This window comes from Sphaerodactylus townsendi, linkage group LG03 (assembly GCF_021028975.2).
Source record: "Sphaerodactylus townsendi isolate TG3544 linkage group LG03, MPM_Stown_v2.3, whole genome shotgun sequence".
NCBI classification, from domain to species: Eukaryota; Metazoa; Chordata; class Lepidosauria; order Squamata; family Sphaerodactylidae; genus Sphaerodactylus; species Sphaerodactylus townsendi.
The window spans coordinates 144,563,024-144,577,551 of record NC_059427.1 but is presented as its reverse complement, the minus strand read 5'-3'; the positions used below and the strand labels follow the sequence as shown (position 1 = coordinate 144,577,551).

Genomic DNA, 14,528 nt, shown 5'->3' with positions numbered 1-14,528 from the left:
CCGTGTTTTTTCATCCAACGCCGCACCCCAGGCGTGCTTGAAACGGCAGCCCTGGGCAGAGCTGCCCAGCCCTGGGCAAAACCTGGAGTTGGATGCCCCCCTCCCGGGCGTGTCACCACCCACACGACCAATTTTTTTTTTTGCACCAGGACATTGGTGCCTACAGGGGGTGCATTTTTAGACATATCAGCACCAACATTTCAGCATATCATCAGATGACTGTCCTTATGCTACTCCCTAGGTTTTGTGAGGTTTGGTTCAAGGAGTCCAAAGTTATGGACTCCCAAAGGGAGTGCTCCCATCCCCCATTGTTTCCAATAGGAGCTTAATAGGAGATGGGGGCTACAGTTTTGAGGAGTCCTACAACTCTTGGCCCCCTGAACTGTAAACTGCAACAAGGGGAGCTATCATCAGAACGATCTCCTTGATGAGACCCTGAGAGTTTCTGAGACTGTGCATTCAGAAATGTGCCCCCCTCATCCTGCTAACCCCCCCAGTGGCAACAATTACAGAAAATTCAATGCAGCAACAAAAGATTCTTGGGGCAAATTTGGGGATGTTCCTAGAAGGGGCGCATTTTTTGATAGATGTAACTGTGGCACAAATTTCAGGAATCATCTGGAAACTGTCCAATCTGGACCCCCCCCCATGTTTAGAAGTTTGGTTTAAGGATCCAAAGTTTATGGACCCTCAAGGGGTACCCCATCCCACATTCTTTGCTAAGGAGAAGGGGATACCCTTTTGAGGAGTCCTTAACTATGGACTCCCCTAAAACCAAACTGCACCAAACTGCTAAGAGAATGCCATGAATGATCTCCTGATTGATGCAGCTGAAATTTTGGTACGCTTAGCCTAAAGAAACTGCGCCCAGGCAGATAAAATGGAAAACCACTAAAAATACCCCAAAAACAGACCCCAGCATTTTGATGCCCCCCACAAGGTGATGCCCTGGGCAGCTGCCCACCTTGCCCAATGGGCATTACGCCAGTGCCACCCCCCTTTCTATGCCAGCCATTTCGGGGCCACATCTCATAGCAGGGTGTTCCTGGGTTGCTTTAGTATTGTACGAAGTGCTTCCTTTTGATGCCGGTCGGCTTGGAGGCCCCAGTGGAAGTATCCCTGGACTTTGGTGTTGTAAGAACAAAAAGCAGGACACGCTATATTGCTGCCCGATTGGAATTCTGCTGGCTGCTGATTTGGAAATTAGTTTTTTACATTTAAATCTCAATGTTGAGAGAAAAATCTTCAGTGGACTTGAAACTGGTTTCAAATTCTACTGCTTATAGCTTTAAATTATGATGGCTATTGATTTGTTGGTGGTGACTTTGAATTGCTTTTTTAGCTGCACCAGGCACCTTTTGTCTAGTAAAGTGGCATAAAATTATTTTATAATGAATATATGTGGCCAGGAAGGAGCTAAGATGGACTGAATGATTAAAAGCTGTCGAAATCAGATCCTTTTCATCTTCCAGATGGTCCCGTGATGGATAATTCCAGCTGCCCCTCCAATTGGACTTGGAGGAGAGGGACCGAGCGAATCTTCATCTGCTCCGCAAGGGGTAGTCCAGAACCTGTGGTCGAGTGTGTCAAAGATGGCATTGCTTTCCACCTTGGGGAACTCCAGATTGTCGCTAGAGAACACGCCGGCACATATCTCTGCAGGGCCACAAATGCGCACGGCTCTGTCGCCAGGGACGTGACCATCCACGTGGAATGTGAGTGAGCACTTATCCCGTCACAATGCTGTGGCCAACAGCGGGAGGGCTTTCAATTGGCAACAAACACATTCAGATTCATACAAACAAGTTTAGTTTGATGAAGCGGTGACATGATAGCCCTGTTTAGATATTTGAAGGGATGTCATGTTGGTGAGGGAGCGAGCTTGTTTTCTGCGGCTCCAGAGACCAGGAGAGCAGAGGGCGTAGTGGTTAAGAGCAGCTGTACTCTAATCTGGAGGAACCGGGTTTGATTCCCCACTCTGCCACTTGAGCTGTGGAGGCTTATCTGGGGAATTCAGATTAGCCTGTGCACTCCCACACATGGCAGCTGGGTGACCTTGGGCTAGTCACAGTTCTTTGGAGCTCTCTCAGCTCTACCTACCTCACAGGGTGTTTGTTGTGAGGGGGGAAGGGCAAGGAGTTTGTAAGACCCTTTGAATCTCCTTAAAGGAGAGAAAGGGGGAATATAAATCCAAACTCCTCCTCTTCTTCTTTTGAGGATTTTATTGGCTGTAGCAAACCACGTGACTTTCGTCAGTGCTGTCACCAGGCTACATCCGAAGACTGCCTCCATCCATATGTGCCTGTCAACTGAGTATAACCATTGTGTAGGTGGTTTGCCATTGCCTGCCTCTGTGGAGTGACCCTGAGTGTCTCTGGTGGCCTCCCTTCCAAGTACTGACCAGGGCTCATCCTGCATAGTTTCCAAGATCTGATGGGATCAGGCTAGCCTGGACTATCCAGGTCAAGGCAAGAGAAGAGGAGAGGTGGTTTGCCATTGCCATTGCCTGCCTCTGTGTAGCAACCATGAAATTTGTTGGTGGTCTCACATCAAAGTATTAGGCAGAGATGGCCCTCCTAAGCTTCTGAGATCAGCTGAGATTGGACTAGCTTGGGCCAACCAGGTCAAAGCAAGAGATGAAGAAGAGGAGGAGGAGGAGGAGGAGTAGTTTGGATTTATATCCCCCTTTCTCCCCTGCAAGGAGATTCAAAGGGGCTTACAATCTCCTTTCCCTTCCCCCCTCACAACAAATACCCTGTAAGGTAGGTGGGGCTGAGAGAGCTCCGAAGAACTGTGACTAGCCCAAAGTCGCCTGCTGAAGCGCTGGCATATGTTGAGCGCATTGCTTATCTTAGTTCCAAGAACTGTGGGATCGCCCAAAGTCAGCTTCAGCTGGCATGTGTTGGATGCCACGTTTATCTAGTTCTTACAGATAAGCCTCCACAGCTCAAGTGGCAGAGCAGGGAATTAAACCCTGTTCTCCAGATTAGAGTGCACCTGCTTTTAACCACTACACCATGCTGGCTTTCAGAAGTGTTCTGCTATTGCCTGGACTTTTTTGGTGGTCTCCCATCCAAATATTAACCAGGGCCCACCCTGCGTAACTTCCGATATCTGATGAGAACGGTCTCGCCTGGGTGATCCCCCAGGCTTATACAAAATGTCACGCAGTCTGTTTGGTATTACAGATGAGCCAGAAAATGGACGAATCCAGCTGTCCGAGTAACTGGACCTTGGTGGAAGGGGTGCTACCCACCTTTGCCTGCAAAGCTGAAGGGATGCCACCACCACCCACAGTGATCTGCACCAAGGACGGGGCGTCATACCTCCTTAGCCAAGGAGAGGGGATGGGGATCCCTGTCAACAGTGGGATGTTCTGGTGTAATGCTACAAACCGCCACGGGACAGCAGCCAAGTTGGTCACAGTGGTGGTTGAAAGTGAGTATTGGGTAGGGGCAAATGCCCATAGACCAGGGATCTTTCAAATTCATGGTTCTTCCAGATGTTCAGGAACTACAATTCCCATCAGCCCTGCTACTTGGCCATGCTGGCAAAGGCTGATGGGAATTGTAGTTCCTGAACATCTGGAGGGCCATAGTTTGAAGACCTCTGCCATAGACCCTTGTTGACTCCTGACAACCCTAGGCCCTTGAATTTTTAAAATTTATTTATTTCATTTGTATTCCACTTTCTCCCTCAATGTGGCCCCAAGGTGACTTATATCGTTCTCTGTGAGGTAGATTAGGCTGAGCGAGGGTGATTGGCCGTAAGTCACCCGCCAAGGTTCCACCGCCTGAGCATGGATTCGAACCAGGGTCTCCCAGATACTAGTCTCACACCACACTAGCTCTGGCAAGTGGCTTATTACTCAAGGAATCTTACTACACTTTGCTGTTTCCTTTTCAGCTGAGGGAGACAGAACGGTCAGCCATTTTTTGCTGGAGCTGAGGTAAAAAAGCAAAGATACAGCCGTGGGGATAAGCACAATACATCTAGTCATAAAGTATTTTCAATATCCTATCATCTTGGCATTTCAAAATAAACACAGAAATGCATAATTGTATGATCGTGGGTGTATATGTGTGTGCTGCCAAGTCACAGATGACTTCTGGTGACCCCGTAGGGTTTTCAAGGCAAGAGATGCTCAGTGGTGGTTTGGCCCTACCTTCCTCTGCATTCCGTATATTGCTTTTTTAATACTTTAAATCAGGGGTCTTCAAACTACAGCCCTCCAGATGTTCACAGACTACAATTCCCATGAGCCCTACCACTTGGCCATGCTGGCAAGGGCTGCATGGGAATTCGTGAATCCATGAACATCTGGAGGGTCCGCTGAATTCGGGAAGACCTGCTAAATGAAGTCATTATTTGAACCTAGATTCATGCGGAAGGGCAGCTTCGCACCTGGGGCCGTGTCGGCCCTGGTGTCCTTGCCACAGCCCGCCGTTTCCAGGAATGCCCCTGCCCCAGTATGTTCCCGGTGGCCACACCCTGGCCGTCGTCGCCCGCCGAGCCCTATTGGTGCTAATCACATACTGTTTTGAATCCCCAACACCATCAAGGTCCTTGTTAGCCTAAATTTTTTTAATCTCATCACTGGTTGCTCCCCCTTTCCATTGGCCTGCTTTCACCCATTGACCAGCTGAGTAGTGGTAGGCAGTCACAGGAATTGGTGGGTAACCACCACTGGGAACCTTAAATGGAGATGATATGGGAAATGCTTAATATGGGAATGCTGCCTTTGTGACTAAAAGGAACTTCCACATTCAGAAGAAATAAACCTCTGAATCCCAGTGCTGGGAGGCAATTTCGGGGGAAGTCTAGGCTTCTTGGCCTCGTTGGTTGTTCCTTCCAGGGCAACTGGCTGGCCACTTTGTGAAACAGGATGCTCGTCTATAGACTACTGGTCTGCTCTTATGTTCTTATTAGGTGTGTGGATCAGCACTGGCCACACATTCCCTCGTGGAAAGTCTTCCTATCAATGTTAAGTGCAGACCTTCTTCTGTCTTTCCATTTCAGCCAAGCCAAAGATGGATGAGGCCAGTTGCCCCAGCAACCAGACCTGGCTAGAAGGAACCCTACAGTCTTTGGCTTGTGAAGCCAATGGGACTCCCACCCCGCTTGTCCTTTGCTTCAAGGAGGGAGCCACTGAGGAGTTCCACCAAGAGCAGAACATCAGCAGGAACGACTCAGGGGCCTACCAGTGCAAGGCCACTAACAGCCACGGGACGGACAGGTGGATGGTGACGGTGCAGGTGGAATGTGAGTCAATCGGAGACAGAATGAGCAGAGGCATATTGGGGGGATATGGCGCCCAGATACAACAACTTAAGAACATAAGAACAAGCCTGCTGGATCAGACCAGAGTCCATCTAGTCCAGCACTCTGCTACTCGCAGTGCCCTACCAGGTGCCTTTGGGAGCTCACAGGCAGGATGTGAAAGCAATGGCCTTCTGCTGCTCCTGCACACCTGGTCTGACTTTTAAACTTCTCCAAGCGCCCCCGCCTTCGGGGCAGGGCTTGGTGGTGCGGCGGCGGCCGCCTGCTGTTGAGCCCTGCAGGGAGGCGGGGGGCAGGGCTTGGTGGTGTGCGGATGGGGTGCACCCCATTTGGTCATATGGGGGGCACCTGGCACCTCCCACTTGACCAAAAGGTGTGCACCTGGGGACATGGGTAACCCCATGTCCCTATAGGCCCGTGGTGGCGAACCTTTGGCACTCCAGATGTTATGGACTACAATTCCCATCAGCCCCTGCCAGCATGGCCAATTGGTCATGCTGGCAGGGGCTGATGGGAATTGTAGTCCATAACATCTGGAGTGCCAAAGGTTCGCCACCACTGCTATAGGCCATACGCCTCTGGATTGTAGGCTCTATGCCATTGTAAGCCGCCCTGAGCCTTTTGGGGGTAGGGCCGGGTATAAATAGAAAAATAAATATAAATAAATAAAAGACAGAAGACCAAAATAATCGATTTCGAATACCTTTAATGGCATATAAATAGTTTAAGATTAACTTAGCAAGATAATCACAGCCTTTACAACTTCTGACGAGTTAAAATAACACCATTAAAAAATTTAGCCACCGCTTCCAACAGCTCGTAGTTGTGGCTGTTTAAAAGATATATAACCTTCTGTTTATCTGTAATGCCTTCACTTTCATGCAGGAAGGGGATTATGTGCTTCTTCCTACCTATCTCATAAAAAGGACAATTCAACAGCATATGAGATACTGTTTCCACAGAACCCATGCCACACGGGCATTTCCTTTCTTTATGTGGGATTCCAAGGTGGCGTCCAAGGCTAAAGGAAGAAGGCAGGGCATTACACCTAGCTAAGGTGATTGCTCTACTCATGCAGACTCCAACCAGGAGATAAGCTGTACTGGGCTACAATTAATCTATCCACAGGTATTCCCAGAGATCGGGGAACAGGTTTTATTAGCTTCCTCTAGCCTCTGTTGAAACTCTCTATCAAAAAGTCTCTTCTTGATAGCCCCATAGACCTCCTGCTCTGTTAACATTAGCAGGTCCTCCAAGGAAATGCCCAATTCATTAAGTTTGGCTTCGATTTTAACCCACCACTGGGTTGTGTGGAGGATGGAGCGTCCCTGGGATGTATAGTCCAGTTCATCTCGATTAAAACAAATCCTGACCCAAAACTTGAATGTACGGCACCAGGCCAGAGTTTCCAGCCGATGCTGGCCTGTTTCTAAGCACAGGGCCGCATAGGGAATAAAGACCAAACTACAAAAAATGTCTTGACGGGGAGCATACACATTCCCCTAACATCTGTCTCTATCTGTCGGCCCTTTCAACGCCCCTGTCACAAGTACAGGGCTAATGAGGCTGGAAGAAGAAGATGCTCGAGAGGGTTCTTCAAAATGGGGGGAAAGCAGAGGACAGGCCTGGTGGGACTGAGGCGGCATTTCAGGCACCTCCTCTTCTCTTCTTGTTTCTAGATAGGCCCACCATCTCCCTTCTGGCTGCCAGTGCCTCTTTGCCCATCAGAAGGGGAGCAAGCTTCAACATCACCTGCCAGGCTGACGGGTCCCCACCTGCTGTTTACACCTGGAGGGTACCTCCAGCCTCCAACCTCAACTACATTGGCTACAACGACACGGTGACCGTAACTGAGGCGACGGGGCAGAACAGTGGTGTCTATGAGTGTACGGCCAGCAACAAACATGGGCAGCACTTGAGCCAGGTGGAGATCCAGGTGGAAGGTAAGTCCACTATTTCATCTTTTGAGCAAAGATGGATGGTGGTCCTTTCGCTGCAGTTGAGAGTTGGCAAATAAATGGGCATGGAGGACAGGTGGTCAGCTCACGCAGGTCTGCACCAAGCGGAGCTTCAATCTTTCCTGAGATCCAAACTCTGTATGATATTCTGTTCCACTGAAAGATTAAAGTACAGTGCTATGTTCACCTGCCTCATAGAATCACGGAAGAGACCCCAAGGGCCATCAAATCCAACCCCCTGCAATGCAGGAACACACAATCAAAGCACTCCTGACAGATGGCCGTCCAGCCTCTGTTTAACAACTTCCAAAGAAGGAGACTCCACCATACTCCGAGGTAGTGCATTCCACTGTCGAACAGCCCTTGCTGTCAGGAAGTGTTTCCTGATGTTTAGGTGGAATCTCTTTTCCTTCACCTTGAACCCATTACTCCTGGTTCTAGACTCTGGAGCAGCAGAAAACAAGCTTGCTCCCTCACCAACTTGACATCCCTTCAAATATCTAAACATGGCTACCATGTCACCTCTTAACCTTCTCTTCACCAAACTAAACATCCCCAGCTCCCTAAGTCTCTCCTCTTAGGACATGGATTCCACACCTTTTATCATTTTGGTTGCCCTCCTCTGGACCCGTTCCATGCTGGACTTTTCAACCAATCCTAGTCTGACATTTAATCCCTACTCCGCACTGGCTGGAATTATTGTATTCTGTTGCACTTTTAGAAGAAGAAGAAGAGTTTGGATTTATATCCCCTCTTTCTCTCCTGTAGGAAACTCAAAGGGGCTTACAATCTCATAAGAACATAAGAACATAAGAACAATCTCCTTGCCCTTCCCCCCTCACAACAAACACCCTGTGAGGTGGGTGGGGCTGAGAGAGCTCCGTAGAGCTGTGACTAGCCCAAGGTCACCCAGCTGGCGTGTGTGGGAGTGTACAGGCTAATCTGAATTCCCCAGATAAGCCTCCACAACTCAAGTGGCAGAGCTGGGAATCAAACCTGGTTCTTCCAGATCAGAGTGCACCTGCTCTTAGCCACTACGCCACTGTGCTCCCACCTGGGGGGGCTCTTTTCATCATCATCATCATCATTCACCTTTTATTGGCATAAATAAAATTATAAATACAGGGATAAAAGAAGTAAGATACATTAAGATTAAAAGTGTTCAGACGTAATCAGTTAAAAGGTAATTGGGTAGAGTCTGAAACGAGCCTGCTGAGCCAGCACCAGAAATTTTGCTATGTCCAAAGATCTCTTTGGACACTGGTCTCAGAGCAGGTGGAAAGTCTTAGCCTTATCTGATGATAAGACGCAATTCTCAATGTGAACATCAATATACTGTCTTCTGAGCAAAGTGTATAAATCACAGTCTAGAACAGGGGTCTGCAACCTGCGGCTCTCCAGATGTTCATGCTGGCAGGGGCTGATGAGAATTGTAGTCGATGAACATCTGGAGAGCCGCAGGTTGCAGACCCCTGGTCTAGAAGGATGTGTTCGATTGTTTCTATGGCCTTCCGTGTACAGGGACGTGTTCTTTTATGGTAGGGGGTCTGATGAAACCTGCCTTTTAGGACCTCCGAGGGAAGCGCATTCAGTCGGGCCACCATTAGGATACATCTGAGATAAGGTGAGGATATGTTGGTAAAATACGCCAGTAGGCTCCTGTTGAGAGGGGGCGGATTAAATCCCTCAGGTAAAACATCTTTCATGTAGTGGGGGGGGGGGAGATAGAAGAAGAAGAAGAAGAAGAAGAAGAAGAAGAAGAAGAAGAAGAAGAAGAAGAAGAAGAAGAAGAAGAAGAAGAAGAAGAAGAAGAAGAAGAAGAAGAAGAAGAAGAAGAAGAAGAAGAAGAAGAAGAAGAAGAAGAAGAAGAAGAGTAGTAGTAGTAGTAGTAGTAGTAGTATGGATTTATATCCCCCCTTTCTCTCCTATAGGAGACTCAAAGGGGCTGACAATCTCCTTGCCCTTCCCCACCCCCCAACAAACACCCTGTGAGGTGGGTGGGGCTGAGAGAGCTCCAAAAAGCTGTGACTAGCCCAAGGTCACCCAGCTGGCGTGTGTGGGAGTGCGCAGGCTAATCTGAATTCCCCAGATAAGCCTCCACAACTCAAGCGGCAGAGCTGGGAATCAAACCTGGTTCCTCCAGATTAGAGTGCACCTGCTGTTAACCACTATGCCACTATGCCAGTTGAATTTCCCTATCAATTAGCCTTTGCGAGAGAAGGCTGAGCGTTTGTGCTTCATCCATGTTATTTTTAAAAATCCAATGAGAAGCCTAGCAAGTTTATTTTAGTTGTCATCTGGGTAATCCAAGAGGAAAAGAATGAATCAGAAAGCATGGGCTTAGTTAGACTGTCCTGTTTAGATTGGTAATGCAGGCATAGCCAGTATCGAAACAAGTATCGCCATATCTGTGTCTTGAGTAGATTTAAGCCTATTTCAGAACACAGAGAAAAATATGACATGCAATTGGAAATGCCGAAGAGTTTGCATATAACGCTTGATTGTATTCTCTCCAGGGGCTTTAGCTTGTCATTTAACCAGATGGGGCATCATACAAGGCTTGTGACATCAATCTGCCTCCAAAGGCTCTCACTGCTGCTGGAACGCATTGGCCACCTTGGGTGTCAAAAAACTGTCTTCATGCCATTGCACATTGATTGGCGGAAGAGAAGGTGTAGTTATACTGGACTGTCCAGTTCAGATTGTGTTGGAAACAGATGCCCAAGAAGCTGAAGTTTTTAACCTGGTTGATTTGGTTCCCATTGATAGTTCATAGTGTTGGCTTCCACAATTTGGAGAAACCCATAGTTTTGGTCTTCTCATTATGAGCTGGTTGTGCTCACAATAGCCGGCGAAGGCATGGAGTAGGCCTTTCAGTCCTATCTCGGTGCGATAGAGTAAGACTGTGTCATTGGCATATAATAGTATGGCTAAGGGGGCGTTGCCTAGGATAGGGGCGTGAACTCCGATAATTGGAAGGAAGTTTGGGAGGTCATGTAAAAACAAATTGAAGAGCAGGGGGGCAAGGATACAACCTTGCTTGACACCTTTGTTGGAAATTATATCAGAGGAGCACAGGCCAGAAGAGTTGCAGCGGATACTGCATGTAGCTGAAGTATAAAGTTGTTGAATGAGATAGAGTAGGCGATTCTCTATGCCCAGGTCTCTCAGCTTGTTCCAAAGAAGTTGCCTAGGGATAGAATCGAAGGCACTCTTTAGATCAAGAAACGCAACATGTAGCCCAGTATTCTTAGCTTTGCCATATTTTTCGACTAGATGTCTCAGGACCATACAATGATCATATATGGAATGGTAAAGCCAATTTGTTCAGGTCTCAGCAGGGGGGGGGCATTCTTTAAGTTTCTCAAGGAGATGGCCAGCATACAGTTTCCCGGGGATGGATAACAGGCTGATGGGTCTGTAGTTGGAAGGGGCGTCATGATCTTCTTTTCTTGAAAATTGGCATGATTGTAGCCTTTGTCCAGGCTTGGTGGAGTTGGCCGTTATTGTCGATCGTAGAGAAAAGTTCGGTCAAATAGGAACCCATTTTTCAGCGTGACTGGTAAAATTTTCAGGGAATAGTCCATCCGGACCTGGGGCCTTTCCACGTTTGAGGTTTCTGATGAGCCGAATCATTTGAGGTTTCTGATGAGTCGGTAGTGACGTGCGGCCATTTAGGCAATCTCTCCAGTGCAGGTGGCTCAAATTCTGGGGGACTGATTTTTGCATCAAAAAAGATTTTGTTATAGTGGTCCCACCAGGTTGGAATAGAAATGGAAGAGGCCGGGTAAAAGGTGGCAGAGTTGCGGGGGCAGCCTTTGGAAATGAAGTGCCAGAATTGTTTAGAGTTCTTATCTTTAATTGCAGCGATCAGTTCAGTGCAATTCTTTTTGAGCCAGTTGCTGCTGCTTCGTTATCAGTAGTTGTTGGAACTGGATCTTGGCCTGTAGGAATTTGTGATAAAATCGTGCAGGGGGGTTGTCCAAAAGGGTTTGATGAAGGGCTCCAAGGTATGCTTTCATTTGAAAGCAGTCGGCGTCAAACCACGTTGACGTTGTCCAAACAATGGGTGTGTTAGACGCTTTATAAGGAAGTATGGATTTTATCCGAGATGATAAGGATTCGTAGACCAAAAGGGTCCCTTCAGGAGAAAAAGTGTTGGTCATGTTTCGGAGGGACTCAGACAGCAGTCAGTCTAGTCCAGCATTGACCAAAGCGTGTTCGCACCTGGGGGACCATTTGGTACAAGGAACAGGGATGGGAGTTTTGGGCTTCAAATGGGTGTTGGTGTGAGTCAAGATGGAGGAAGTAAAAATCATGGCAAGTGCCAGCGGTAAATGATCACTTTCCGTTCTGTTTATTATTTAAAAAGAAGAGATGGAATTTAAAAGCTCGGGAGAGGCGATCATATAATGTATCACACTCCTTCCTTTGCTGGAGATGTGCATAAAGCTGCTGAAATTTCCCATTGATAATTGTTTTGGGGGACTGTTTTGTTGAGTAGTGGTCTATAAAAGACAGTGGCGGAGCCACAAGGGGGCATGCGCACACCTAGGGAGGTGTGGAAAATCGCCCCAGGCCCCTCCCCCCACAGCGCCCCCTTGCGGCGCCCCCCCCCTTTCCACACTTACCTTAGTTCCTTTCCTTTTCCTAGAACTTTTTCAGGCTGAAAAAAAGGCCTGTCCCCAGTACAGGCTGAGAAACTACAGTTCCCAGGAGACCTTGGGGCTCACAAGGTCTCCTGGGAAGTATAGTTCCCATCAGGCCATTTTTGAGCCTGAACTGTGAATAGGCCTTTTTTTCAGCCTGAAAAAGTTCTAAGAAAAGGAAAGGAACTAAGGTAAGTGTGGGAAGGGGGGAAAGGGGGCACCAAAGGGGGGTGGCGCCACAGGAGGCGGGGGGGGGAATATAGATTGCACACCGGGCACTGTTTGGCCCAGCTACGCCTCTGATAAAAGGACGAAAATTAAACTACACTTCTGCTTTGCAGATCATTGGCTGTACATTATTGTCGTCGTTGCCATAGCTTGTGCTGCGATGCTGGTCCTGGGCGGAATGGCCGGGGTCATCTACTACTTGAAATCTACAGCCTGTAAGAAAGGCGAGTACAACGTCCGGGACGCAGAGAACTCAACTGAAGCCACCTGTCTGAACCGTGAGAGGGCCTGCGACGGAGATATCTACGGCATACAGCTTACAAGGACCTGAACAAGCCTGAGCAGGTATGCTAGGCAGAGACGGAGAGGCAGATGGAAGAGTTCTGTCTGTTCAGCTATACTGTTGTTGCTATCTTCTCTGACTGTGAAGGGAAAATGCCTGAACTACACAGACCTTCGCTTCACTGTGGAATGAATCATCAGCCGCTCTGCTCAACACCCTGTCGAGTGCGGTCATGATGGAGGGGCAGTTCATAACACAACAACATTCCACAACAATGTTCATAACAAACTATGGAACAGTGCAAAACCTTTCTCCCCATGGCTGCTAGTTCAGCTGAGCCCCATAGGATAGCAGCAGGCTCAGCCACACTTGAAGGAGAGAAAAAAAAGTTAAATTTGTTAAAGGGGAAGGCGGGGGGGAGGGGCCGTGGGAGAGGAGCAAACTGTCCAAGGTCAACTTGCAGCAGCCGACACTGCTGCTGAGCTCCGATTAAGGCAACACAGCAAAAGCACGCGTCGCCGGCTGGAACGCTCCCTTCGGCGCCCTCACAGGATGCAGTCCGTGATGTGGATCTGTAGCGTGTCCAGGTCTGGAGCCCTGTACTGGCACTTGGGGCAGCAGTAATCCGGCTGCTCTTCGGCCATGCTGTGCCTTGGCCCCGGGGTCAGCTGGGGGTGGAACGGGGCAACACCCATCATATAAGCTGGAAGGGCAAGAATGAGGACAGGTGAGCATGCTGAGGTCAAAGTCCCGTTCTCTCCCTCCCCCCGCCCCACTCCCAAGTGGTACCTGTGGATGCCGTGCCGCCCACCTGGTGTTTTTTAAAAGTGAGTGGGGTCAGGTGGGACTGTTGTCCAGCAACGTTTCTGGATTGCCACTGGAGATTTTGAAGAAAAAAGTTTGTTTTGGCAGCAGCTACGACCACAACATGAGAATCTTCACTGTGTGACTGAAGGTGAGCCGAAGCAGCCATTTTGTAACCACGCTACGTCAAAATGCCAAAGGCATCAGCAGGCTCAAAATAAGTTGGGGAGCCCTAGCTAGGCAATAACAGAAACGTTCCCACGTGTAAGGCAACCTCGGGCGGTGGTTCTTTGAAGAGAGTGACTAATTTAACTAATCATTTCAGCGCTCCACCTGCACTTTTCGTCACTGTGGAAAATTTCCACACCAGCCAGGTATGGCTGAGCTACTTTGGCTTCCTACAAACTGTCTCAATCCATTCCAAGGCCGTGGCAGAACTTCAGACAGCGCGGGGCAGTGGTTAGGAGCACTGGGACTGTAGTGAAAGGTTCAAGCTCTTGCTTTCCCATAAAGCTCACTGGCCAGTCACTCTCAGCAAATCTCAACAGGTTAGTTTAAAGATAAGGTGGGGGGAGTACCAAGAAAAAGAAGAAGAGTTGGATTTATATTCCCCAGCCCTTTCTCTGTTGTAAGGAGACTCAAAGGGGCTAACAAACTCCTTTCCCTTCCCCCCCACCCCAACAAACACCCTGTGAGGTAGGTGGGGCTGAGAGAGCTCCAAAGAACTGTGACTAGCCCAAGGTCACCCAGCTGCCGTGTGTGGGAGTGCCCAGGCTAATCTGAATTCCCCAGATAAGCCTCCACAGCTCAAGTGGCAGAGCGGGGAATCAAACCCGGTTCTTCTAGATTAGAGTGCATCTGCTCTTAACCACTACGCCACAGCTGCTGAGTTTGACTAATTTTCTATGCACCTGCTATAGTTTTCTCTGCCATAGAGGGAACTGGCAAGCTGCGAGCTGCCTTGCAGTGCCGACTTCATGCCAGGGATGGCAGTAAGATATGTCTCTCTATGCTGTGTAAATACTACCATGTTAATACAGAAAAAACAGGTGGAACCAGAACCCCTTGTTCTCACAGGTTTCCTGAAAGCTCTTCCGCTTGTTGTAAGCCTCTGACTTACTCCTGAGTGCCAGAATTCCCCCGACCCCTGGCTTATTAAGGCAGTTCCAATACTCATGTGTCTGAGAAGGTGGGGGCGCATCTCTGCATGGCGATTCCTCATTTCCTCCATCAGAGCCCTAAGGGGAGAAGGGAAAGCAAAGCGTCAGCCACAAACAACACGGCCTGCTGATGGTGACTTCTCTATAAGCGACTTTAGAAGAAGAA

At 48.6% G+C, this 14,528-nt stretch overlaps 1 protein-coding gene across 1 annotated transcript in view; it reads left to right on the top strand.

Annotated features, from left to right (window-relative positions):
- ICAM5 (intercellular adhesion molecule 5) overlaps positions 1–13,827 on the top strand; it is a 57,102-nt gene extending 43,275 nt beyond the window's left edge. The window contains exons 8-12 of the mRNA XM_048490629.1: positions 1,473–1,719; positions 3,194–3,438; positions 5,020–5,262; positions 6,960–7,223; positions 12,229–13,827. Of these exons, the coding sequence (XP_048346586.1) occupies positions 1,473–1,719; positions 3,194–3,438; positions 5,020–5,262; positions 6,960–7,223; positions 12,229–12,446 (1,217 nt within the window). The 3' untranslated portion in view covers positions 12,447–13,827. The remainder of the gene's footprint in view (positions 1–1,472; positions 1,720–3,193; positions 3,439–5,019; positions 5,263–6,959; positions 7,224–12,228) is intronic.
- The last annotated feature ends 701 nt before the right edge of the window (positions 13,828–14,528 follow it).